The 24902-nt window shown below is 44.1% G+C and overlaps 1 protein-coding gene across 11 annotated transcripts in view; it reads right to left on the reverse strand.

The window, feature by feature from the left end:
* stxbp5l (syntaxin binding protein 5L) overlaps positions 1 to 24902 on the reverse strand; it is a 232826-nt gene that overhangs the window by 183266 nt on the left and 24658 nt on the right. For all 11 annotated transcript variants that reach the window (XM_036958794.2, XM_036958792.2, XM_036958790.2 and 8 more), the window contains exon 2: positions 23597 to 23694. In XM_036958794.2, coding sequence (XP_036814689.1) covers positions 23597 to 23694 — 98 coding nt within the window. The remainder of the gene's footprint in view (positions 1 to 23596; positions 23695 to 24902) is intronic.

The raw sequence follows: 24902 nt of genomic DNA on the forward strand, positions 1-24902 counted from the left end.
TTTTGTTATTGACCAAATACTTATTTTCCACCATAATTTGCAAATAAATTCATTAAAATTCCTACAATGTGATTTTCTGGATTTTTTACAGGCCTCTCTCATCTTTTTAAGTGGGAGAACTTGCACAATTGGTGGCTGACTAAATACTTTTGCCCCACTGTATATGGCGGATATTTATTTTGGCTGGTTTGGGCTCTAAGCTTCGTACTCAGATTATTGCATGAGATGCTTTTTCCGTAAAGTTTTTTGAAATCTGACAAAGCGGTTGCATTAACATTTATAATTAGTATTTCTGTGAATTGATGTGGCTCTCTGCAAAATCACCGCATGTTTTGGAACTTCTGAAAATAACATGCTAATGTAAAATTAGATATTTTAATTTAAATTTGCACTTTATCGAACAAAACATAGATGATTGTGTAACATGAAGTCCAATGAGTGTCATCTGATGAAGATCATCAAAGGTTAGTGATTAATTTTATCTCTATTTGTGATTTTTGTGACTCCTCTCTTTGGCTGGAAAAATGGCTGGGTTTTTCTGTGACTTGATGGTGACCTAACATAATCGTTTGTGGAGCTTTCGCTGTAAAGCATTTTTGAAAATCAGACACTGTGGCTGGATTAACGAGAATTGTATCTTTAAAATGGTGCCTTATGCTTTTATGTTTGAGAAGTTTGATTAATGAGATTTCTGTTGATTTGTATCTGATTTGTATTCTGCTAGCAGAACCCTCAGTCCTAGATAGGTTATCATCTTTGAATCTAATGTTATCTTTCCTTTTCTTTCTTTCGTTCTTTCTCTCTCTCTCAACCTCTTCCCACCCTCTCTAACGCCCATATATACACGGTTGTCGCCTAGAGAATCACTGAAGTTCTATTTCTTATTTCTCTCTCTTTTTCTGTCCCTCTCTGGGTCCTCCCGCCATTGTGTGAAAAGAATGTGCTTAGGAAATAGTCACAATTTTCATGTTTTCTCGTTATCAATTCAATTCAAAGGGCTTTATTGGCATTGGAAACATATTATGCATTGCCAAAGCAAGTGAAATAGATAATAAACAAAAGTGGAATAAGTAATCAGAAATGAACAGTCAACATTACACCCACAAAATATTAAAATGTCATATTATGGCTATGTACAGTTTAACAACGATGTGCAAATAGTTAAAGTACAAAAGGGAAAATAAGTCAAGATTAATATGGGTTGTTTTTACAATGGTGTTTGTTTCCTTTTTCTTGTGGCAACAGGTCACAAATCTTGCTGCTGTGATAGCACACTGTGGTATTTCACCCAGTAGATATGGGAGTTTATCACAATTGGATTTGTTTTTAAATTCTTTGTGTGACTGTTTAATCTAAGGGAAATATGGGTCTCTAACATAGTCATACATTTGGCAGGAGGTTAAGGAAGTGCAGCTCAGTTTCCACATCATTTTGTGGGCAGTGTGCATGTATTCTGTCTTCTCTTAAGAACTAGGTCTGCCTACTGTGGCCTCTCTCAATAGCAAGGCTATGCTCTCTGAGTCTATACATAGTCAAAGCTTTCCTTCATTTTGGGTCAGTCACAGTGGTCAGGTATTCTGCTACTGTGTACTCTCTGTTTAGGGCCAAATAGCATTCCAGTTTGCTCAGTTTTTTGGTTAATTCTTCCAGTTTGCTCTTCCAGTTTCTTTCTAGTGTGTCAAGTAATTATCTTTTTGTTTTCTCATGATTTGGTTGAGTCTAATTGTGTTGCTGTCCTGGGGCTCTGTGCGGTCTGTTTGTGTTTGAACAGAGCCCCAGGACCAGCTTTCTTAGGGGGGCTCTTCTCCAGATTAATCTCTCTGTAGGTGATGGCTTTGTTATGTAAGTTTTGGGTATCGTCCTTATTCTGTTCTGCATGCATTCTTTGGTGTTTTACGTTGTACACACAGGATGTTTGTCCCATTTTCTGAATTATTGGTTGGTGAACGGACCCCAGACCTCACAACCATAAAGGGCAATGGGTTCTATAACTGATATTTAGTATATTTGGCCAGATGCTAATTGGGATGTCTAATTGTATGTTCCTTTTGATAGCGTAGAAGGCCCATCTTGCCTTGTCACTCAGATCGTTGACAGCTTTCTGGAAGTTACCTATGGTGCTGATGTTTAGGTCGAGGTCTGTATAGTTTTTTGTGTGCTCTAGGGCAACGGAGTCTAGATGGAAGTTGTGGTCCTGGAAACTCAACCTTTTTTGCCACACCATTATTTATGTCTTACTGAAATTTACTGTCAGGGCCCAGGTCTGACAGAATCTGTGCAGAAGATCTAGGTGCTGCTGTAGGCCCTCCTTGGTTGGTAACAGAAGCACCAGATCATCAGCAAACAGTAGACATTTGACTTCAGATTCTAGTAGGGTGAGGCTGGGTGCTGCAGACTGTTCTAGTCCCCCTGCCAATTCATTGATATACAGTATACTGTTGAGGTTTTCTACTGCCAAGTTCATACCTTCACTATTGCAGTGAAACGTGTTGTCCAGGAAGTTGTCTGGACGGGATTGAATTTGTTGTTGCCAAATAGTTTTTTGGTAGGGTTCTACACTACTTCACTTCCATCTGTAGCATTTCTTGATATCATTCAGTTCCTTTTGCTTTGATGCCTTATGATTGTGCGTGTGACAGAGTATGACAGAGCTGCTGTTGTGACCAATTTTTGATGGTCGTTTTGTCAGAGCAGTGTCCTGGTGGGCATATTTTGGAGGGAATACTGTCCCCTCCAGATAGGTGTTTTTCCCCATGTGTGCTGAGAGTGTCAGGTTCTTATCCAGTTCTGGTATTTAGGTCGCCACAGACTAGTACATGTCCCTGGGTCTGGAAATGTTTGATCTCCCCCACTAGGATGGAAATGCTGTCATTGTTAAAGTATGGGGATTCTATTGGGGGATATAGGTAGGACACGTAAGGAAATTTTTCTCTGTTGAAATTAATGGGGAAATTATCTCAAGTCTGATGTAAAATGTTCCTTTCTTGACTGATTTAATAGAGTGGGCTAGGTCTGCTCTATACCAAATTAGCATACCCTGTGAGTCCCTGTTCCACAGCTGGTAGTTTAGTGGAAGGGACTTCCATATCTCTATAACCTAGAGCAGGGTTTCCCAAACGCGGTCCTGGGGCCCCCCTTGGTGCACATTTCGTTGTTTTGCCCTAGCACTACACAGCTGATTCAAATAACCAACTATGTGAGCAGAACATTTTGGCTGGTTTCCCGGCTGGTTGGGGTGGGGATGTGACTGGTGATGCTGTGATCTGGGTGTAGGTTCTCTTGGCGTGGGTTCTCGTGGTGCAGGTTTAGGAGGGTGCCCATTGCTGTGTTGCTCCTGTGTGAGATGCTGGTGCTGCGGTTGAGGAGGATGTCCTTCAGATGCCTTGTAGTGGTGGACCTGGGCATAAAGGCTGTCATAAAGTCCAGGGTGGAATGGTGGTACAAGTAGACGTTGGGTTTTGAGGCACAGTTTGCGGAAATGCTTGCATTCACCCGCTGTATGGTGGCAGGGTCAAAGTCTTTTTGTGGTATCAGGGTAGAGATGACCAGTCGGATGTTATGGAAAGTGGAATACATTTTTCAAGCACTCCATTGAGTGCTGTGGCCATCCTTTCCTGCTGGGCCCTCAGGTAGTTTGTGCCCGTGTGAATTATGATGTGGCCGAGGGAACCTAGTCTGTCCTCAGACAGCAGCTCCAGGGCACGTCTAGTGTTTGGGCAGACTTTAGCCACTTTGTGTTTGGGAAAATGTTTATTCTCTTGAACGTATTCCCCATTCGTGTCAATGAGGTGCACAATCTCTGGCTTTTGTGGGTCGTCAGGAGGGCTGCCGGGGGAGCTGACAGAGGGGCTGTTAGGAGGGCTATCGGGGAAGCTGACAGGGGGGCTGTTAGGAGGGCTATCGGGGAGCTGACAGGGGGGCTGTTAGGAGGGCTATCGGGGAAGCTGACAGGGGGGCTGTTAGGAGGGCTATCGGGGAAGCTGACAGGGGGGTTGTTAGGAGGGCTATCAGGTAGCTGACAGAGAGGATGTTAAGGGGGGTGGGGTCTGTTGGGTTGGTGGCTCCTGTGTTGTCTGTCTCATTGTGGTGATGTTGTGCTGGTCTGTTCTGTGGGTCTGTGCTGACTTGATTGTGTGGACTAGCTCTTTGAGCTCCACCATCTCTCTCTCCAGCACTGTGATTTTATCTCTCTCAACAATGGAGGAGAAGTGCAATTGTGGGGCCTGGGTTTGTTCGGTGCTGGGGGGGGTGGCTCTCCTCTTGGGGCTGCTCGTCTGCAGGGCAGTTTGAGGATGAGGTGTGCTCTCTCTCTCTTATTCTCTCTCTCCCTATTTCTCTCTCTCTTCCTCTTTCTCTCTCGTTCTCTCTCTCTCGTTCTCTTCCTCTCTCTCTTCCTCTCTCTAATTATCTATCTCGTTCTCTATTTCTCTCTCTTCCTCTCTCTCAATCTCTGTTTATCTTTACCCTTCTATCGGCTGTACATTCAGTCCACCCAAGATCCACTCCAGCGATGCATCCAGCCTCTATATCAAAGGCCTTCACAGAGAGACTAGCCAATCACATAGCCAAACACACTGGTTCTTTTTGAACCTCTAGAGCTCATGTCTTCAGAGTTTCACCCATTTGTGAGAGGAGGATGTGTGGCCATTAGTTTGAGACACAAAATTCACCTGAGCTACTATCACAAACACACACAAAAACAAACATGTTTTTAGCATGTTAGCCTTGCGTAGTCAGCCCACATTTATTAATGGAAAGATATGAAAGCTGTACTAGCATGATGCTAAGCTAAGACTACATTACATTTAGGACATTTGCGGGGTTCCAGTTTGGGTTTCCACACATGCTCTACATTTTGCAATGTTGAGTGAGTCTCTGTGCTGAAAATAGGTTAAAATGTAGTTTTACTAGAGGCTACAGCTAGTCATTAACTATTTAGTACACATACACTGTTAACCTAAAAAAAACAGACACACATTTCAAACCAACCCCCATCGTTTTCTATTTATCCTTTCTCTCACTTTTTTCTATCACTTTTCTCTCTGAACGCTTTACTTTTCTCTCTGAATACTCCTCTTTTTGTCACTTTTCTCTCTGAATTCTCCACTTTTCTCTCTGAATACTCCACTTTTCCCTCTGAATACTCCACTTTTCTCTCTGAACACTCCACTTTTCTTTCTGAATACTTCACTTTTCTCTCTGAACACTACTTTTCTCTCACTTTCTCTCTGAATACTCCACCTTTCTCTCTGAACACTCCACTTTTCTTTCTGAATAATTCACTTTTCTCTCTGAACACTACTTTTCTCTCACTTTCTCTCTGAATACTCCACTTTTCTCTCTGAATACTCCACTTTTCTCTAACTTTTCTCTCTGAATACTCCACTTTTCTCTAACTTTTCTCTCTGAATACTCCACTTTTCTCTAACTTTTCTCTCTGAATACTCCACTTTTCTCTAACTTTTCTCTCTGAATACTCCACTTTTCTCTCACTTTTCTCTCTGAATACTCCAATTTTCTCTCTGAATACTCCAATTTTCTCTCACTTTCTCTCTGAATACTCCACTTTTCTCTCTGAAAACTATACCCTTTTCTTCTTTCTCTCTTTCTCTGTTTTTAGTCCTTTGCTTGTCCTCCTGTCCCGCAGTGTTTTACCCATCCTAGATAAATGACTAGAAAAGCACTCAATTTGATCACCGTTTCCTCTCCTCTGGGGAAGGCAAAATCCTGGGGAAGAATTTTAAAAAAAGATATACCATTTGAAATGACCCTGTGAATCTGAGAAAATGACAAAAACATTGAAAAGAAAGGAGTGACTTCATGGCCTTTCTGCTTTAAAGGTCAAAAGAGCGTTTTTCGCCAAACAATGTTTCCATCATCACCCTATTCTGACGCACATCTAGGCTCATTAAAAAACACAAGAGTGGAATAAATAGACGGGGAAACATGCAAACATTCGGACAAAGCAGAAGTAGATGTTTTGGTTTTGGGTAAAACAATGTTGTTTACCTTCCTTTCCCCTTTTCTCCTCCTCTCCTGTATTTTCCTCACAAAGGCGCCACGATAAAGTAAAAACTTGTGTATTTCTTTATTTGTTTAGCCGACATCTATTCAAGTAACTCTGTAAAGAAGCGGTTGTCATTTTCAATGACGACCTGTGAATACAACCGGCTAGGTGTTTGACGGGCATTGATCAGTTTAACCCCGTGTCTTTCAGGCAGATACGACTGCAGCAGTCAACCTTTTTTCATTTTCATGTATTAGACATTTATTTAACCAGGTACCCAAAGTCGGAGAGACTTGAGAGCACTTTCTCTTTGACAACAACGACCTGGCCAAAATAATAACACCAACACTGTCCAAAGATGATTTCTTTCCATAAATCTGCCTCATTCTGTGACTCTGACCTAACATTAAACATGTTTTTCTCCTACAGCCTTTGTTGGCTGTACTTGGACCTTTGTGTGTCTGAATGCAAGCAACATTGATTATAACCACAAGGTCTTTTCAGAGTACAAGAATGAAGTTCTATACAGCAATGTGGCTTTTACCAAAGCCAGCAGGTCAAAATCAGTAATAGAAATGTCGAATGTGTACTGTACAGCAGTACTCTCTCTCTCTCTCTCTCTCTCTCTCTCTCTCTCTCTCATACTGTGCACACACATACAGGCTATATACCGCAGTGACATTTCCCCATACTTCTTCCAGTGTGCCTATTTATATCTTGCTGACCTTTCATTAGTTCAGAGCATCTCTCTAGCACTCCGCTCAGCCCTCTGCCCTCAGGAGGAGACAGGACCAAGCATAAACAGACAACAACCGTAAGACCAAGACGAGGATGAGGAAGGAAGGAAGGAAGGGAATTTGAAACTTGAGCTGATGCATGCTATACATCGGAGGTAGCTGGATGAGGTGAGTCCCCACCCTAGGGTAACCTAACGTCCGTGATTTCCGGGGACAGTCCCCGGTTTTGGTGGCCTGTCCCCGGCTAGAGCCGTCATCAAAAATGTCCCCGATTAGCCCTCAGAAAAGAAAAGAAAATCACCTCTGGAGTTAAAATGAGGCTGATATATTTCAATAGTCAAATGTTGTATCCAATCAGATTTGTATGGGAACATGTATGTACCAAACCCGTTTGACCCGTTTGAGAAAAGGACCCCCACTTTTCCTTTTCCAAATCTGATTACCTTATACCTGTAACGTCTGCTTCCAGCTCACACTCTCAAACACCTAGATCCCGTGAAAGCAGCTCACTCTCCAGATCCCAATCACCTGAATTCTAATCACCTGTTCACACACCTGTATGTCATTATCACACACTATTTAGTTCAGTTCATTGCACCCCATCATTGTGAGGTATTGTTTGTTTTGTGATGTCTTTCGGAGCGCTGGGTTTCCAGTGATTTACTCCTCCCTTGTATAATATTTTCTGCCTGCCTCACTAACGACGCCTTTTTGCCTATTCCCTGCCTGTACTTTAGCCTTTCGGATTTCCTGTTATCAACCTATTGCCTGATCTCCTGGACTACGTTACTAGCCTTTTCCCTGCCTGTACTGTTCCCTTTTGGACCCCCTGTGTATGACCTTCTGCCTGCCCCTGGACCCAGCTACCTGCCTCCTCCTGTGTATGACCTTCTGCCTGCCCCTGGACCCAGCTACATGCCTCTTCCTGTGGTCCTTTGCAACAAACACCTGCTGCGCCCTGCGCTTGAAACCAGCTCTATGTCTCCCACTGTGTTCTTTACAACACCCTTATACTGTAAACATCCAATCCATTATCATCCTTAACTAATTGAACGATCTGCTGTCTACGAGTAACAGCAACAAGAAGAGCATCAACAACAGTAACATAAACAGCTGTGACAATAATGCAAAGCAGCAATGGTAATGACAACCACCAACAACCAGTTGCAATCAAAAGGGAGTCATTTCAGTGCAACTACTCTCCATGACACCCCGATGACCCTGCATCCAGACACACAGCCTGTCCCAACATCACCCCAAATCAAAGGTCTGCCAATGCTTCGGTGAAAATGTTTACTACCAGAGTGAAGGGCCTTATCCCTCTCTGTCTCCCCCTCCCCCTCCCCCCTATTTCTCTCTGGCAGGACGTTCATACTGTATGCTCTTTATATTATGAATGAAATTAAGCTTGACACAGAGACACACACCATGCAGTCTCAATGACTAGAGGCAGGGCCGCAAAGAGGACAGACTCACAAACACACACACTGCTTTCATCTTCCAGGGAAAATGGGGATGCTCTGACATACTGTGTGGAAAAAAACAACTGACATATCTTGTCTGGGCTGTGTGTGTGTGTGTGTGTGTGTGTGTGTGTGTGTGTGTGTGTGTGTGTGTGTGTGTGTGTGTGTGTGTGTGTGTGTGTGTGTGTGTGTGTGTGTGTGTGTGTGTGTGTAACAGCGAGAGAGAAGGAGAGCGGAGGGAGAGGGAAGGGAACTCAGCTTATCTTGACCGAGGCCAAGACTGTAGTTGCATAAATAAAATCAGCATATTGCAAGAGAGACATTACTGAGAGAACGAGAGAGAGAGAGAGAGCGAGAGAGAGAGAGAGAGAGAGAGCAAGAGAGAGAGAGTGATAGAGAGAGAGCAAGAGAGAGAGAGCAAGAGAGAGCGAGAGAGAGAGTGAGCGAGCGAGCGAGAGAGAGAGAGAGCAAGAGAGAGAGAGAGAGAGAGCAAGAGAGAGCGAGAGAAAGTGAGAGCGAGAGAGAGAGAGCAAGAGAGAGCGAGAGAGAGAGTGAGCGAGCGAGCGAGAGAGAGAGAGAGCAAGAGAGAGAGAGAGAGAGCAAGAGAGAGCGAGAGAAAGTGAGAGCGAGAGAGAGAGAGCAAGAGAGAGTGAGAGAGAGCCAGCAGCCCTTCCTACTTCCTCCAGCTGGACAGACCAGATTGATGGAAGACAAAGAGAAGGAGAAAGAAAAGAAAGAGAGGAGAGAGAGAGACAACAGAGTGGCGTGGTGCACTGGGCAGCGTGGCAAGCTAGTGGGACGGGTCGATTGGGATCGAAAAACAGCGCTACACGGCGGGAACGAATGAGCTTGCTCTCAAACGGAAAGGGCAGACTTGATCGAACCCCGAAGGATGGATAAAGATGAATGAAAAGAGATGGAGAGAGTGAGAGCGGGACTACACAGACGAGAGCTACCTAACAGCTAGCACTGCAGGGTGGGGCTACATTGAAACAGTGGGATTATATTGTTTAGTGATTATGAGCTCATACACACAATAGAAGTCTCCAGTTCACCTCGTTGAATTGAAAGTCTCTGACATCCAAAGCATCAGATAATCTTGTGTATTCAGTCATCACCATGCAGCACAAATACACTGTATGAATTCATGTTCTATTTCAGCTGCGGTTCCATTCCAGTTCTAGTGGATGCTTCACTCACCTTGCAGTGATAAAACTGTCATTACACTAATTAGTTAAAGGGGCTGCGAATCACAGCACATCTAATTGAATCGGTCCCCTTGTATCGGTTGCGTGTAAAGAGAGAGGACGAAATAGAGAGAGATAAGCACACATCTCCTCGTTTCCACTTAGAAACTGAGTGGTTCGAGCCCTGAATGATGATTGGCTGACAGCCGTGGTTTATCAGATTGTATACCACGTGTACGACAAAACAGTTAGCTCTATTTACGTTGGTAAACAGTTTATAAAGCAATAAGGCACCTCGGGTGTTTGTGATATATAAATATATAGTTATTTTATTTAACAAATTCTTATTTACAATGACGGCCAACAAAGGCCAATGCGCCGCGTCGTGCCTAAGAACAGCCTTTAGCCGTGGTATATTGGCCATATACCACACCTCTCTGGCCTTATTGCTTAAATACAGGCCCAGTCTTAATCCCATGCTTGCTGCGGTGGAGCAAGCATGGGACCTTTGCTCACTCGCTCAGTGAGCAAAGGTCAAAACATAGTGTGCCTATGAATACGGAATGAATCACGTCGTGTTTTAGCCCTCCACTGGACTGACCAGAACTGTGTAGCCTCTAACATCCGTCGGCAGGAGTGTATCATGTTGCTCAGTGTTGCTGTGTTACAGATGACTAGCACTGTTTACCCTCCAGTATCAGGAACCTAGAGAGGAATCCTGTTGCTCAGTGTTGCTGTGTTACAGATGACTAGCACTGTTTACCCTCCAGTATCAGGAACCTAGAGAGGAATCCTGTTGCTCAGTGTTGCTGTGTTACAGATGACTAGCACTGTTTACCCTCCAGTATGAGGAACCTAGAGAGGAATCCTGTTGCTCAGTGTTGCTGAACGGGGTTTGGTAGTAGGTGCCAGGAGCACCTGTTTGAGTGTGTTAAGAACTGCAAAGCGGCTTACAGTGCCTTGCGAAAGTATTCGGCCCCCTTGAACTTTGCGACCTTTTGCCACATTTCAGGCTTCAAACATAAAGATATAAAACTGTATTTTTTTGTGAAGAATCAACAACAAGTGGGACACAATCATGAAGTGGAAAGACATTTATTGGATATTTCAAACTTTTTTAACAAATCAAAAACTGAAAAATTGGGCGTGCAAAATTATTTAGCCCCCTTAAGTTAATACTTTGTAGCGCCACCTTTTGCTGCGATTGCAGCTGTAAGTCGCTTGGGGTATGTCTCTATCTGTTTTGCACATCGAGAGACTGAAATTTTTTCCCATTCCTCCTTGCAAAACAGCTCGAGCTCAGTGAGGTTGGACGGAGAGCATTTGTGAACAGCAGGTTTCAGTTCTTTCCACAGATTCTCGATTGGATTCAGGTCTGGACTTTGACTTGGCCATTCTAACACCTGGATATGTTTATTTTTGAACCATTCCATTGTAGATTTTGCTTTATGTTTTGGATCATTGTCTTGTTGGAAGACAAATCTCTGTCCCAGTCTCAGGTCTTTTGCAGACTCCATCAGGTTTTCTTCCAGAATGGTCTTGTATTTGGCTCCATCCATCTTCCCATCAATTTTAACCATCTTCCCTGTCCCTGCTGAAGAAAAGCAGGCCCAAACCATGATGCTGCCACCACCATGTTTGACAGTGGGGATGATGTGTTCAGCTGTGTTGCTTTTACGCCAAACATAACGTTTTGCATTGTTGCCAAAAAGTTCAATTTTGGTTTCATCTGACCAGAGCACCTTCTTCCACATGTTTGGTGTGTCTCCCAGGTGTCTTGTGGCAAACTTTAAACAACACTTTTTATGGATATCTTTAAGAAATGGCTTTCTTCTTGCCACTCTTCCATAAAGGCCAGATTTGTGCAATATACGACTGATTGTTGTCCTATGGACAGAGTCTCCCACCTCAGCTGTAGATCTCTGCAGTTCATCCAGAGTGATCATGGGCCTCTTGGCTGCATCTCTGATCAGTCTTCTCCTTGTATGAGCTGAAAGTTTAGAGGGACGGCCAGGTCTTGGTAGATTTGCAGTGGTCTGATACTCCTTCCATTTCAATATTATCGCTTGCACAGTGCTCCTTGGGATGTTTAAAGCTTGGGAAATCTTTTTGTATCCAAATCCGGCTTTAAACTTCTTCACAACAGTATCTCGGACCTGCCTGGTGTGTTCCTTGTTCTTCATGATGCTCTCTGCGCTTTTAACGGACCTCTGAGACTATCACAGTGCAGGTGCATTTATACGGAGACTTGATTACACACAGGTGGATTGTATTTATCATCATTAGTCATTTAGGTCAACATTGGATCATTCAGAGATCCTCACTGAACTTCTGGAGAGAGTTTGCTGCACTGAAAGTAAAGGGGCTGAATAATTTTGCACGCCCAATTTTTCAGTTTTTGATTTGTTAAAAAAGTTTGAAATATCCAATAAATGTTGTTCCACTTCATGATTGTGTCCCACTTGTTGTTGATTCTTCACAAAAAAATACAGTTTTATATCTTTATGTTTGAAGCCTGAAATGTGGCAAACGGTCGCAAAGTTCAAGGGGGCCGAATACTTTCGCAAGGCACTGTAGTTTTTCACTCTCAACAGTTTCCCGTGTGTATAAACAATGGTCCCGCCAACTTGACACAACTGCCAAGTCAATATGAGGCCAGCTTTCGACGCTGTTCTTCATTTTTCGCACACTATACAAATACAAATAATACAAATACAAATAATACAAATACAAATAATACAAATACAAATAATAACTTCAAGCGTTGAGGAACTTGACAGAACAAAACTTGAAGCTGCCATTTTAGATTTGTATGTTTGTATGCCAGAGATCTATATCTGTGCCCAGAAGGTAGGGGGCTATACTGGTCATGGAGTGTGTGCATCATTTTCTTTTATTTAACTAGGCAAGTCGGTTAAGAACAAATTCTTATTTACAATGACGGCCAACAAAGGCCAATGCGCCGCGTCGTGCCTAAGAACAGCCTTTAGCCGTGGTATATTGGCCATATACCACACCTCTCTGGCCTTATTGCTTAAATACAGGCCCAGTCTTAATCCCATGCTTGCTGCGGTGGAGCAAGCATGGGACCTTTGCTCACTCGCTCAGTGAGCAAAGGTCAAAACATAGTGTGCCTATGAATACGGAATGAATCACGTCGTGTTTTAGCCCTCCACTGGACTGACCAGAACTGTGTAGCCTCTAACATCCGTCGGCAGGAGTGTATCATGTTGCTCAGTGTTGCTGTGTTACAGATGACTAGCACTGTTTACCCTCCAGTATCAGGAAACTAGAGAGGAATCCTGTTGCTCAGTGTTGCTGTGTTACAGATGACTAGCACTGTTTACCCTCCAGTATCAGGAACCTAGAGAGGAATCCTGTTGCTCAGTGTTGCTGTGTTACAGATGACTAGCACTGTTTACCCTCCAGTATCAGGAACCTAGAGAGGAATCCTGTTGCTCAGTGTTGCTGTGTTACAGATGACTAGCACTGTTTACCCTCCAGTATGAGGAACCTAGAGAGGAATCCTGTTGCTCAGTGTTGCTGAACGGGGTTTGGTAGTAGGTGCCAGGAGCACCTGTTTGAGTGTGTTAAGAACTGCAAAGCGGCTTACAGTGCCTTGCGAAAGTATTCGGCCCCCTTGAACTTTGCGACCTTTTGCCACATTTCAGGCTTCAAACATAAAGATATAAAACTGTATTTTTTTGTGAAGAATCAACAACAAGTGGGACACAATCATGAAGTGGAAAGACATTTATTGGATATTTCAAACTTTTTTAACAAATCAAAAACTGAAAAATTGGGCGTGCAAAATTATTTAGCCCCCTTAAGTTAATACTTTGTAGCGCCACCTTTTGCTGCGATTACAGCTGTAAGTCGCTTGGGGTATGTCTCTATCTGTTTTGCACATCGAGAGACTGAAATTTTTTCCCATTCCTCCTTGCAAAACAGCTCGAGCTCAGTGAGGTTGGACGGAGAGCATTTGTGAACAGCAGGTTTCAGTTCTTTCCACAGATTCTCGATTGGATTCAGGTCTGGACTTTGACTTGGCCATTCTAACACCTGGATATGTTTATTTTTGAACCATTCCATTGTAGATTTTGCTTTATGTTTTGGATCATTGTCTTGTTGGAAGACAAATCTCTGTCCCAGTCTCAGGTCTTTTGCAGACTCCATCAGGTTTTCTTCCAGAATGGTCTTGTATTTGGCTCCATCCATCTTCCCATCAATTTTAACCATCTTCCCTGTCCCTGCTGAAGAAAAGCAGGCCCAAACCATGATGCTGCCACCACCATGTTTGACAGTGGGGATGGTGTGTTCAGCTGTGTTGCTTTTACGCCAAACATAACGTTTTGCATTGTTGCCAAAAAGTTCAATTTTGGTTTCATCTGACCAGAGCACCTTCTTCCACATGTTTGGTGTGTCTCCCAGGTGTCTTGTGGCAAACTTTAAACAACACTTTTTATGGATATCTTTAAGAAATGGCTTTCTTCTTGCCACTCTTCCATAAAGGCCAGATTTGTGCAATATACGACTGATTGTTGTCCTATGGACAGAGTCTCCCACCTCAGCTGTAGATCTCTGCAGTTCATCCAGAGTGATCATGGGCCTCTTGGCTGCATCTCTGATCAGTCTTCTCCTTGTATGAGCTGAAAGTTTAGAGGGACGGCCAGGTCTTGGTAGATTTGCAGTGGTCTGATACTCCTTCCATTTCAATATTATCGCTTGCACAGTGCTCCTTGGGATGTTTAAAGCTTGGGAAATCTTTTTGTATCCAAATCCGGCTTTAAACTTCTTCACAACAGTATCTCGGACCTGCCTGGTGTGTTCCTTGTTCTTCATGATGCTCTCTGCGCTTTTAACGGACCTCTGAGACTATCACAGTGCAGGTGCATTTATACGGAGACTTGATTACACACAGGTGGATTGTATTTATCATCATTAGTCATTTAGGTCAACATTGGATCATTCAGAGATCCTCACTGAACTTCTGGAGAGAGTTTGCTGCACTGAAAGTAAAGGGGCTGAATAATTTTGCACGCCCAATTTTTCAGTTTTTGATTTGTTAAAAAAGTTTGAAATATCCAATAAATGTTGTTCCACTTCATGATTGTGTCCCACTTGTTGTTGATTCTTCACAAAAAAATACAGTTTTATATCTTTATGTTTGAAGCCTGAAATGTGGCAAAAGGTCGCAAAGTTCAAGGGGGCCGAATACTTTCGCAAGGCACTGTAGTTTTTCACTCTCAACAGTTTCCCGTGTGTATAAACAATGGTCCCGCCAACTTGACACAACTGCCAAGTCAATATGAGGCCAGCTTTCGACGCTGTTCTTCATTTTTCGTACACTATACAAATACAAATAATACAAATACAAATAATACAAATACAAATAATACAAATACAAATAATAACTTCAAGCGTTGAGGAACTTGACAGAACAAAACTTGAAGCTGCCATTTTAGATTTGTATGTTTGTATGCCAGAGATCTATATCTGTGCCCAGAAGGTAGGGGGCTATACTGGTCATGGAGTGTGTGCATCATTTTCTTTTATTTAACTAGGCAAGTCGGTTAAGAACAAATTCTTATTTACAATGATTGGCCTAAGAACACGGGGTTAACTGCCTTGTTCAGGGGCAGAACGACAGATTTTTACCTTGTCAGCTCAGGGCCATTCGGTTACTGGCCCAACTCTCTAACCACTAGGCTACCTGTCGCCCCTGTCCAGGGCTATTTGTTCCCCTTTTTCCTCACTCGTTTACATTTTCTTTTTTTTATAGATGTCACTGAAGGGTTCCTGTCTTTATCCAATGACCTTCCCACAGATTTCTATTACCCTGTTCATTGGGTTTCCCTAGAGCACCAAACCACCCCTCAATATGAAAAGATAAGTTGGTTGCTATGAAGAATCTATTAAATGCTTGGATGGATTGGTGTACATTAAACGTCCTCAATTTCTGTAAAAAGAACAGCCGTTGTCGACAGAGTGAATCGGTTCTGTGTTCCTTTTTGAAGGAGAGCTTGTTGTCGAGGATGGTTGCTAAGTATTTATAGTCCTCCACTCACTCAATGACCTGGCCGTTAATCTCCAGCGCTGGGGTGGGAGGTTGGTCTATTCTGAAGTCAATGACCAGGCGTCTTGTTTGAGTTGAGATCCAGGTAGTTCCGGCTACACCAGAGGGTAAAACCTGTAGATTGCAGCCTGGAGGTGTCTGAGTTGCGTGTCCATTATATCTGTATCATCCCAGTAATTTAATCAACGTCACATCTGGGTCCGAGCTCCTACAGTGGCCTGTGTAGAGGGTGAATAACACCGGCGAGATGACAGAGCATCGTGGCGATACTGTACAGATGGTTCTGGATGAGCTGCAGCGACTGTTGAATCTGACCGGCTGGTGTCTATTTGTCAGGAAGGAGAAGACCCCAGAGAATCAGATATGGATTGAAATTCATGTTCTGGAGCTTTTGACCCGTTAAGTTAAGCTGCACTTTGTTGAAGACACTAGAGGAATCCACAAATACCATCCTGTCAGTTTTGGGCTTCTCCATGTGGGTGTGGGCACTGTGCTGTAGGGAGTGAATCATCAACACCCCTGTGCCGCTTGTAGGCAAACCGGAGTGGGTCTGAGTAAGAGCATACCTCCTTTTGTAGCTGCCGAAGAATCACATCAAATCAAATGTTATGTGCCACATGCGCAGAATACAACCTCACAGTGAAATGAATACAACCTCACAGTGAAATGAATACAACCTCACAGTGACATGAATACAACCTCACAGTGAAATGAATACAACCTCACAGTGAAATGAATACAACCTCACAGTGAAATGAATACAACCTCACAGTGAAATGAATACAACCTCACAGTGAAATGAATACAACCTCACAGTGAAATGAATACAACCTCACAGTGAGTGCCGAAGCGCGTAAAAATCATCTGTCCTCGGGTTGCAACACTCACTACCGAGTTCCAAACTGCCTCTGGAAGCAACGTCAGCACAAGAACTGTTCATCGGGAGCTTCATGAAATGGGTTTCCATGGCCGAGGAGCCGCACACAAGCCTTCCAGTGAAGGGAAATCTTAATGCTTCAGCATACAATGACATTTCTGATGATTCTTTGCTTCCCCAACTTTGGGGAAGGCCCTTTCCTGTTTCAGCATGACAATGCCCCCATGCAAAAAGCAAGGTCCATACAGAAATGGTTTGTCGAGATCGGTGTGGAAGAACTTGACTAGCCTGCACAGAGCCTTGACCTCAACCCCATCGAACACCTTTGGGATGAATTGGAACGCCGACTACGAGCCAGGCCTAATCGCCAACATCATTGCTCAACCACACCAATGCTTTTGTGAGTGAATGGAAGAAAATCCCCACAGCAATTTTCCAACAGCTAGTGGAAAGCCTTCCCAGAAGAATGGAGGCTGTTATAGAAACAAGAGGGGGACCAACTCCATATTAAAGCCCATGATTTTGGAATGAGATGTTCGATGAGCAGGTGTCCACATACTTTTAGGAATGTAGTGTATATACCACCAAATATCACTGCGTAGATCATACACCAGCTCCATGCAGTTGCTAAACAACAGAGTATCATATAGCCAGTAGAGTACAATAATATTGCTGATGTCCTAGCCCTAGAGAATGTATCATATCATTTGCCGAAGCTGATAGCATTGTGTGGATACATCAAATGTCTCAGTGACACTCAAGCCTACCACAGACCGTGTTTCACAAATGCTGCCAGTTTTTCTGCTATCTTGGTGTACTGTAGCCACGTTTATCCCTGTACCGATGTGACTGTGGGTCTAACGTGTGGATACATTAAATAGCCCAGTGGCACTCTACCATACCAAAGAAGAGAATATTGCTAGCAAACGTATCGACATGATCTCTCCGAACAGATACGACGCCACGGTGAGTCTATCATATAGCCAGTGAATAGACCAGACGTCCCGGCTATAGGACTGGAGTCAGCAGAGAAGCGAGGTGGCTATCATTGTCATTGTCATTGTCCCTATTCAGCCTGGCTGTACTGCTGTACTGTCACAAAGTGCTGTGACAGGACGAGTATGGCAGCTGTCACTGCAACCACTGTGGGATGTCTCGTTGTGTCTATACTGCTGCTGCTGTGTGTTGTTGGAAATATTTCTCTGGAAGCATTGTGATGACTCAATGGTGGGCTACAGAGCTGACAGCAAACACAGCACACTATGTATACTGTAGATACGCACACACTGCCTGGCCGATGTCTGACAGTTGTTTGTGTGTGTTCGTGTGTGTGTGTGTGTGTGTGTGTGTGTGTGTGTATGTGTGTGTATGTGTGTGTGTGTGTGTGTGTGTGTGTGTGTGTGTGTGTGTGTGTGTGTGTGTGTGTGTGTGTGTGTGTGTGTGTGTCCGTCCACACGGGTGCCAGAACCATTATTAGGACATTAGTTTGATGGGAGAGAGGAGCTGCAGTGAATCCAGCACGTGCCACGCCTGCAAACGACCAGGCAGACCACTGCTACAAAACACTTCATCAGACACACACGCACACAGGCAGGCAGGCACACACACAACCTCACAATAACCACCAGGCACATAACTGCTACATGTCTATGTCCTACAATACTGCTGTTACTCAAATCCCAGCCCAGCAACAGGGTAGACTGAAATTGACTTTCTTCATCCTTCTGCTTACCATTCTTTTATTTCCTCCTCTTCCTCCTCCTATTCCCTCCTTCTCGGGCACCCCTTTCTACCCTTCATCCTCTCATCCTAAACCCTTGCCTCCCTCTTCTCCTCGGGTCCCTTCTTTCCTCCTTGTGTATTTGCTTTTCTTTTTTTCTCATCCTCTTACACCCTCCACTCTTTCCTTCCTTTTCCCTTCCTGCAGCTCCTCTTTCTCTATTTCTCTCCCTCCTCTCCTCCCATCCTCTCTCTCCCAATAGGTTGTGTGAGAGCGGTCGGTTGGCTGGTCAATGTATATGTGGCTGTGTGAGCGGTCGGTTGGCTGTGATGAGAAGTGTCAGGTCGGTCGGTGTGTCTGTTGATACAGTGTGATGAGAAGTAACTGACAGATAGGTCGGTGTGTCTGTTGATACGCTGTGATGAGAAGTAACTGACAGATAGGTCGGTGTGTCTGTTGATAAGCTGTGATGAGAAGTAACTGACAGATAGGTCGGTGTGTCTGTTGATACGCTGTGATGAGAAGTAACTGACAGATAGGTCGGTGTGTCTGTTGATAGGCTGTGATGAGAAGTGACTGTCAGGTCGGTCGGTGTGTCTGTTGATAGGCTGTGATGAGAAGTGACTGTCAGATCGGTCGGTGTGTCTGTTGATAGGCTGTGATGAGAAGTGACTGTCAGGTCGGTCGGTGTGTTTGTTGATAGGCCGTGATGAGAAGTGACTGTTAGGTCGGTCGGTGTGTCTGTTGATAGGCTGTGATGAGAAGTGACTGTCAGGTCGGTCGGTGTGTCTGTTGATAGGCCGTGATGAGAAGTGACTGTCCATCAGACAGAAGAGGATTCTATTACCTGGCCTTTATTGAAAAGCCTTTTTCCAATCCAGCATGGCACGGCAGGATAACAGGAATGGCAAACACTCATACACACAGACGCAGAGACAGACAGACAGACAGCTACACATAGACACAGTAACAGACAGCTACACACACAGACACAGAGACAGACAGGCAGATACACATAGGCCCAGTAAGACAGACAGACAGACAGACAGACAGACAGACAGACAGACAGACAGAGACAGACAGACAGCTACACACACACAGGCAGTGACAGACAGATACATACAAAGACACAGAGAAAGATATATAGACACACACACAGAATTCAAACAAAATGTGAGTGCACTGCATAACACATAAAACAAATGGTCTGTTTCAGTTCTGCTGAAGATGACACACAAGTTATTGTATGATTGTAGGGTCTTTCAACCACACACACCACGTCATTCACATAGGGTCTGTGTCAGATCTCAGTAACTGTCTTGGATCTAGTCACTGGGTCGTCCCACTGTAGAGTGACAGTCTGCCAGCCAGCAGCTCTCTGGGATCTAGTCACTGGGTGGTCCCACTGCAGAGTGACAGTCTGCCAGCCCAGCATCGATGACATCATCATTATGCACCACTCACAGACACCAGAGTAGGGCCTGGGCCAGTTCTACAGCAACACTACCAGTAGGATTTTCACAATGGACCCAGGATGTACAGGGGAGCATTATGATATATATATATAATATTAATATGTCATTTAGCGGACACTTTTATGTTGAGCAACTCACAGTCATGTACACATTGTTACGCTGGTTTGATGAATTGGACCAAGGTGCAGCGTGGCAGGCGTACATTTTACTTTATTTTTCAAATGTCACCAAAAAACAACAAAATACAAACAAACGTAAAGTTCTGCAGGCTCTACAGCAACGATGCAAAAACAAGATCCCACAAACTGAGGTGGAAAACAGGCTGCCTAAGTTTGATTCCCAATCAGAGACAACGATAGACAGCTGCCTCTGATTGGGAACCATACCCGGCCAACAAAGAAATAGACAAACTAGAATACCCACCCAAATCACACCCTGACCTAACCAAATAGAGAAATAAAAAGGCTCTCTAAGGTCTCTAGGCTCTCTACGGTGTGACACACATCATTTTTTTTTACATATGGGTGGTCCCGGGAATTGAACCCACTATCATGGCATTGCAAGCGCCATGCTTTACCTACCGAGCTATAGATTTAAAGTCCTCTGTTTAGGGAACTTTGAGCGGTTCTGGAACAGTTCCGAACCACATTTTTGGTGTACTGTAACGTTCGTCGTCTTCATCTGAGGAGTATGAAGGATCGGAGGACCAATGCGCAGCGTGGTACATGTTCATGACGAATTTATTAAACACAGAACACTAAAACAAAAATAGCAAAGAGAATGACAAGAAACGAAACAGTCCTGTCTGGTGACATACACAAAAACAGAAAACAATCACCCACGAAACACAGGTGGGAAAAGGCTACCAAAGTACGATTCTCAATCAGAGACAACGAACGACACCTGCCTCTGATTGAGAACCATACCAGGCCAAACGCAAAACACAACATAGAAAAACTAACATAGACAACCCACCGAAACTCACGCCCTGACCAACCTAAAACAAAGACATAGCAAAAGAACTAAGGTCAGAACGTGACATGAACAGAGCACTCTGTGAATGGCATAACATTAATCACTGTCAGCTGACATGCAGCCTGTGAAATCTGACTCCTCATTTGCATAGGGATTGCCGCGTCACATTTTCTGACCTATCCAGACAAAGGATCGATTTTCTCTGGCTGCGAGAGTCACAGACCCACGTGGTTTTATACTTCCTCAAAAGGCCAGACCGGCTCGCGTCTATTGATGTGTGTCGGATCCCACTGAGATGTTCTCAGATGAATTTAGAACGCTGAACATAAACAATTACAAATAACGTTGTAGAATTGAAACAAGACCAAAACAAAACACAACTTGGTCACAGAGGGACGAAATCCCTTCGTGCTTAAAACTGAAGTTATAACGAGTCAACAGGCATTTGAACTGAGACTAGGCTTCAGTCAGAGGATGCTTGGCAGAACATTCTCTGTCGTCAGATATGTGAAATGTTAATAATTTGTACTGTCACTATGTCTGATCATTTTTATTTTTCAGTTATAAGACAAGTTACAATAAGTTGTTTATAATTCGATTGTTACTATATTTAGCATCTTTCAGGGTGGGATGTTAAACGTGTGTCCAGGCTCTTTGTGGTCACTAAAGATCACATGGCACTGAATCGTACGAGTAGGACTGTTAAACCCGGTGTCCTGGCTAAATTCCCAATTTGGTCCTCATACCATCATGGCCACTTCATCATCCACAGCTTCCAGTTGGCTCATTCATCCCCCCTCCTCTCCCCTGTAACTATGCCCCAGGTCGTTGCTGTAAATGAGAACGTTGTCTCAGTCAACTGACCTGGTAAAACAAGGGTTCAATAAATACATGAATTAGAAAGCAGTTGAAATATTTCAAGCCCTTTCCCCCCCCACTTTGCTGAATAGGAAAAACAAATCATTTAAATGTATGATTTTCTTCCTATTTTGATCTCATTTGTATTGTGTTCTATTTCCCAGAAATGTGAGATTTGAATCATTCTGGCAGAACTAGATATTATGTGTGGGCCTCTCGTGATAAACAATTACTTTTGGACGGAAATCTACATTCTGAACTAGGTCACCAGATTCACTAACCAAATAAGATTATCTAACCAATCACGATCAATGGATTGATCAGTCCTTCAGCCACGGATAGGGTGACAGGGCTTTCTGACTCTGTGGGAGTCCATGTGAGGGATTTGGTCCAGAAATCAGCAACAATATTGATCACACCCACACACGCACATACACACACGCACACGCGCACACACACACACACACGCGCGCGCGCGTCCTTGAAATGAATTACATGGGGAGTGTACCGGCACGGTGCACACAGACACACACAATCAATACTCTCATCTGAATGTTTAACTTCGGAGCTCCGGAGATCAATAAGGATTTTTTAACAGGAAGAAAATATATATTTCTACCTGGTGCCAATGTGCTGCTATAGCAGGCAGGCAGGGGAAATCACCATCTGAAGACATGGGTCAGAGAGGTTGGAAATAAATAGAGATGCAGCTAAATGAGGGAGGGAGAGAGAGAAGGAGAGGGAGAGTGGGAGTAGGAGGGAGGGAGAGGGAGAGGGAGAGGGAGAGGGTGGGAGGGAGGGAGAATGAGAGGGAGTAAAGAAAATGAGGATGATTGCAAGACTAAGACTACAAAAAAACTGGTAAGGAGACAGATTGCGAGAAACAACAGCTGATAAGGTGTAACAACACGTCTGAAAACCACACCCCCTTGTCCAATTACCGTCCAATCACAACCATCAAAACACCACACCCATTTCTGTCCGATCTACTATCAGATGATAAATAATACAATGCACCTGTAATAACGGGACTGTTTTCAATGCCATCATGTCATCTGGAGAAGACGATAGTGTTTGTATAGAGCAGGGTGTGTGTGTGTGTGTGTGTGTGTGTGTGTGTGTGTGTGTGTGTGTGTGTGTGAGAGAGAGAGAGAGACTCCATGGACACAACAAAGACAGAGAGAAAAGAGGGATCCAATATGGACCTAGACAAAGAACAGCCACGTTAGGTGTTGACATGTATCCTCTAGTCTATACCCAGACACTTTCAAAGCACAGGGAGAACAGAGAAAGAAGTGAGAGATAGGAGAGTAAGAGGGGTAGAGAAAAAAGAAAGAGAAATGGAAAGAGAAGAGAGAGAATGAAAGAGGGAGGGAAAGAAAGAATGGAAGGAATAGAGAGATGGACTGAATGACAGGCCACATGAGAGAGAGCGGTGGTATTTGTGTTTAGCCTTTCAATGCTAATGCTAATTCCGTCACGGGTCTCCATCATACAGAAACCTGAGCTCTCCCTCCAGTCAGTGCTTCATCAAAGCCTCTGCTGCAGGTCCAGAGAGAGAGAGAGAGAGAGAGAGAGAGAGAGAGAGAGTGAGAGAGAGGCAGAGGAAGAGACCGACATATAGGGAGAGAGTGAGTGAGTGAGTGAGTGAGTGAGTGAGTGAGTGAGTGAGTGAGTGAGTGAGTGAGTGAGTGAGTGAGTGAGTGAGTGAGACAGGTAGAAAGCGAGAGATCTAATTTTGGCCCAGCCAATAATTTAATCAAATCACATTTTCTTTTTTCATTAGCTATTCTCTGTACCCTCACAAATCTCTCTCTCTCTCTCTTCCCTTTCCCTCTCTCTATCTCTCCCTCTATCTCTCACACAAACACGCTCTCTCTCTCTTCCAAGCACACACATACACACTTTTCTCTCGCTCAGTAGCTAGTCAGATTTGCTGGTGTCTATCGCTGACGCTATTGTCAGGACCATCCACCTGGCTCCGTGCTGATCCCCAGTGGCTGATGGGTATGAGCAGAATGAGGCTGGATGTATGAGAGTATAATCTCCTACCTGAGGCGCTACACGTCCACGTCCACCACATCCTCCCCGGCCCAGGTGCCTCCTGGGAGCAGGGGAACGGACAGGTTTGACTCTGTGAAATGACAGCCATGACAGCATTGCAACACAGAATGACAAGTCAGGGGGAGGGAGGGAGGGATGAAGAGAAAGGAAAGGATACATCCGAATGCCTCCTGTTCTGGAGCCGATGGCCAGGATCTTCTGGACGGGATCAAAGGCCAGGCAGGTGGGCTGGTACGGGAAGCCATGGCGTACCGTCTGGAATAGGAAAAACACAAACACACTTTAATTACCATTCACATTCAATACACATTGTTAGAGTTAGAAATTGGTTAAATGTGTACATATGTTACGGAATTGTGATCAGTATGTAGGAAAACTCTTTTTATTTTATTACTAAAATAGATCAATAGATAAATAGATTTTGTCAGAGACAAACAAACATCTAAAATAGACTGAAATAGAAGTAATGAATCAGGAGCAAGAGCCCATAAGAGATCAGAAAACAGAGAAGGAAGAAGGGGCTTCCAGAATAGGTAAACAGCAAGAGTCTACACTGAGCTGCTGTCCATGGTGCTGAAATATTCAGCAGCTCTTTCCCCAGTCAACTAAGACTGGTGTTTAAATCTGCATGGGCGCTGTCCGCTAGCAGTGGTGCTGAAATCAATGCTGTCACTGCCCAGAATCTATACTGGTAATCATACCAGAGCTGTCCAAACAGGGTGGTGCTGGAATATATGCATTGACGCTGTCCGCTGTCTGCACTGTGCTGAAATCCATATAGGCGACAACAACTTTCCAATGACTGTGTTGGAATGGACAGTTAAGCTGTTTGTTATCCAATGGCCTCCCAGGAAACCCAGCAGTGGCCCTGTTCATCTGTTTCCATTCAGACTAGCTCCTGTGTTTGGCTGAATTATGGCAACAACGTCTCTGTCCTCTCATCTTTAATTCATAGACATGAAATTGGAGCGGGGCTACCAAACAACAGGCTGAATGAATGAGATAGAGTGGTCATAAAAGCTGTGTGTGAGAGAGAGAGAGGTCATGAGAGAGACAGAGAGAGCGAGAGAGAGAGATGTAATACAAGCTGAGTGAGAGAGAGAGAGCGAGAGAGAGAGAGAGGTCATACAAGCTGAGAGAGAGAGAGGCTGAGAGAGAGGGAGGGAGAGAGAGAGAGGCTGAGAGAGAGAGAGGCTGAGAGAGAGAGAGAGAGAGAGAGAGAGAGAGAGAGAGAGAGAGAGAGAGAGAGAGAAAGGTGTGAATCATGCCTTAAAAGGGAATGTGTGTGTGTGTGTGTGCATCCGGTATGTTTACATGTGGCATCTGCTCCACTACTCACACTCGTGCTAATGAAGGACTTTATAGCCTATAGATTTTCATTTAGGGGCCTGTTTTATTGCCCACTATTAAAACCCCCAGCAGCCTCCAGACTCCTACTGTAACCCTGCTCCTTCTGTGTCTGT

The sequence above is a fragment of the Oncorhynchus mykiss genome, chromosome 22, assembly GCF_057628025.1.
Source record: "Oncorhynchus mykiss isolate SJ-2025 chromosome 22, ASM5762802v1, whole genome shotgun sequence".
Classification (NCBI taxonomy): domain Eukaryota; kingdom Metazoa; phylum Chordata; class Actinopteri; order Salmoniformes; family Salmonidae; genus Oncorhynchus; species Oncorhynchus mykiss.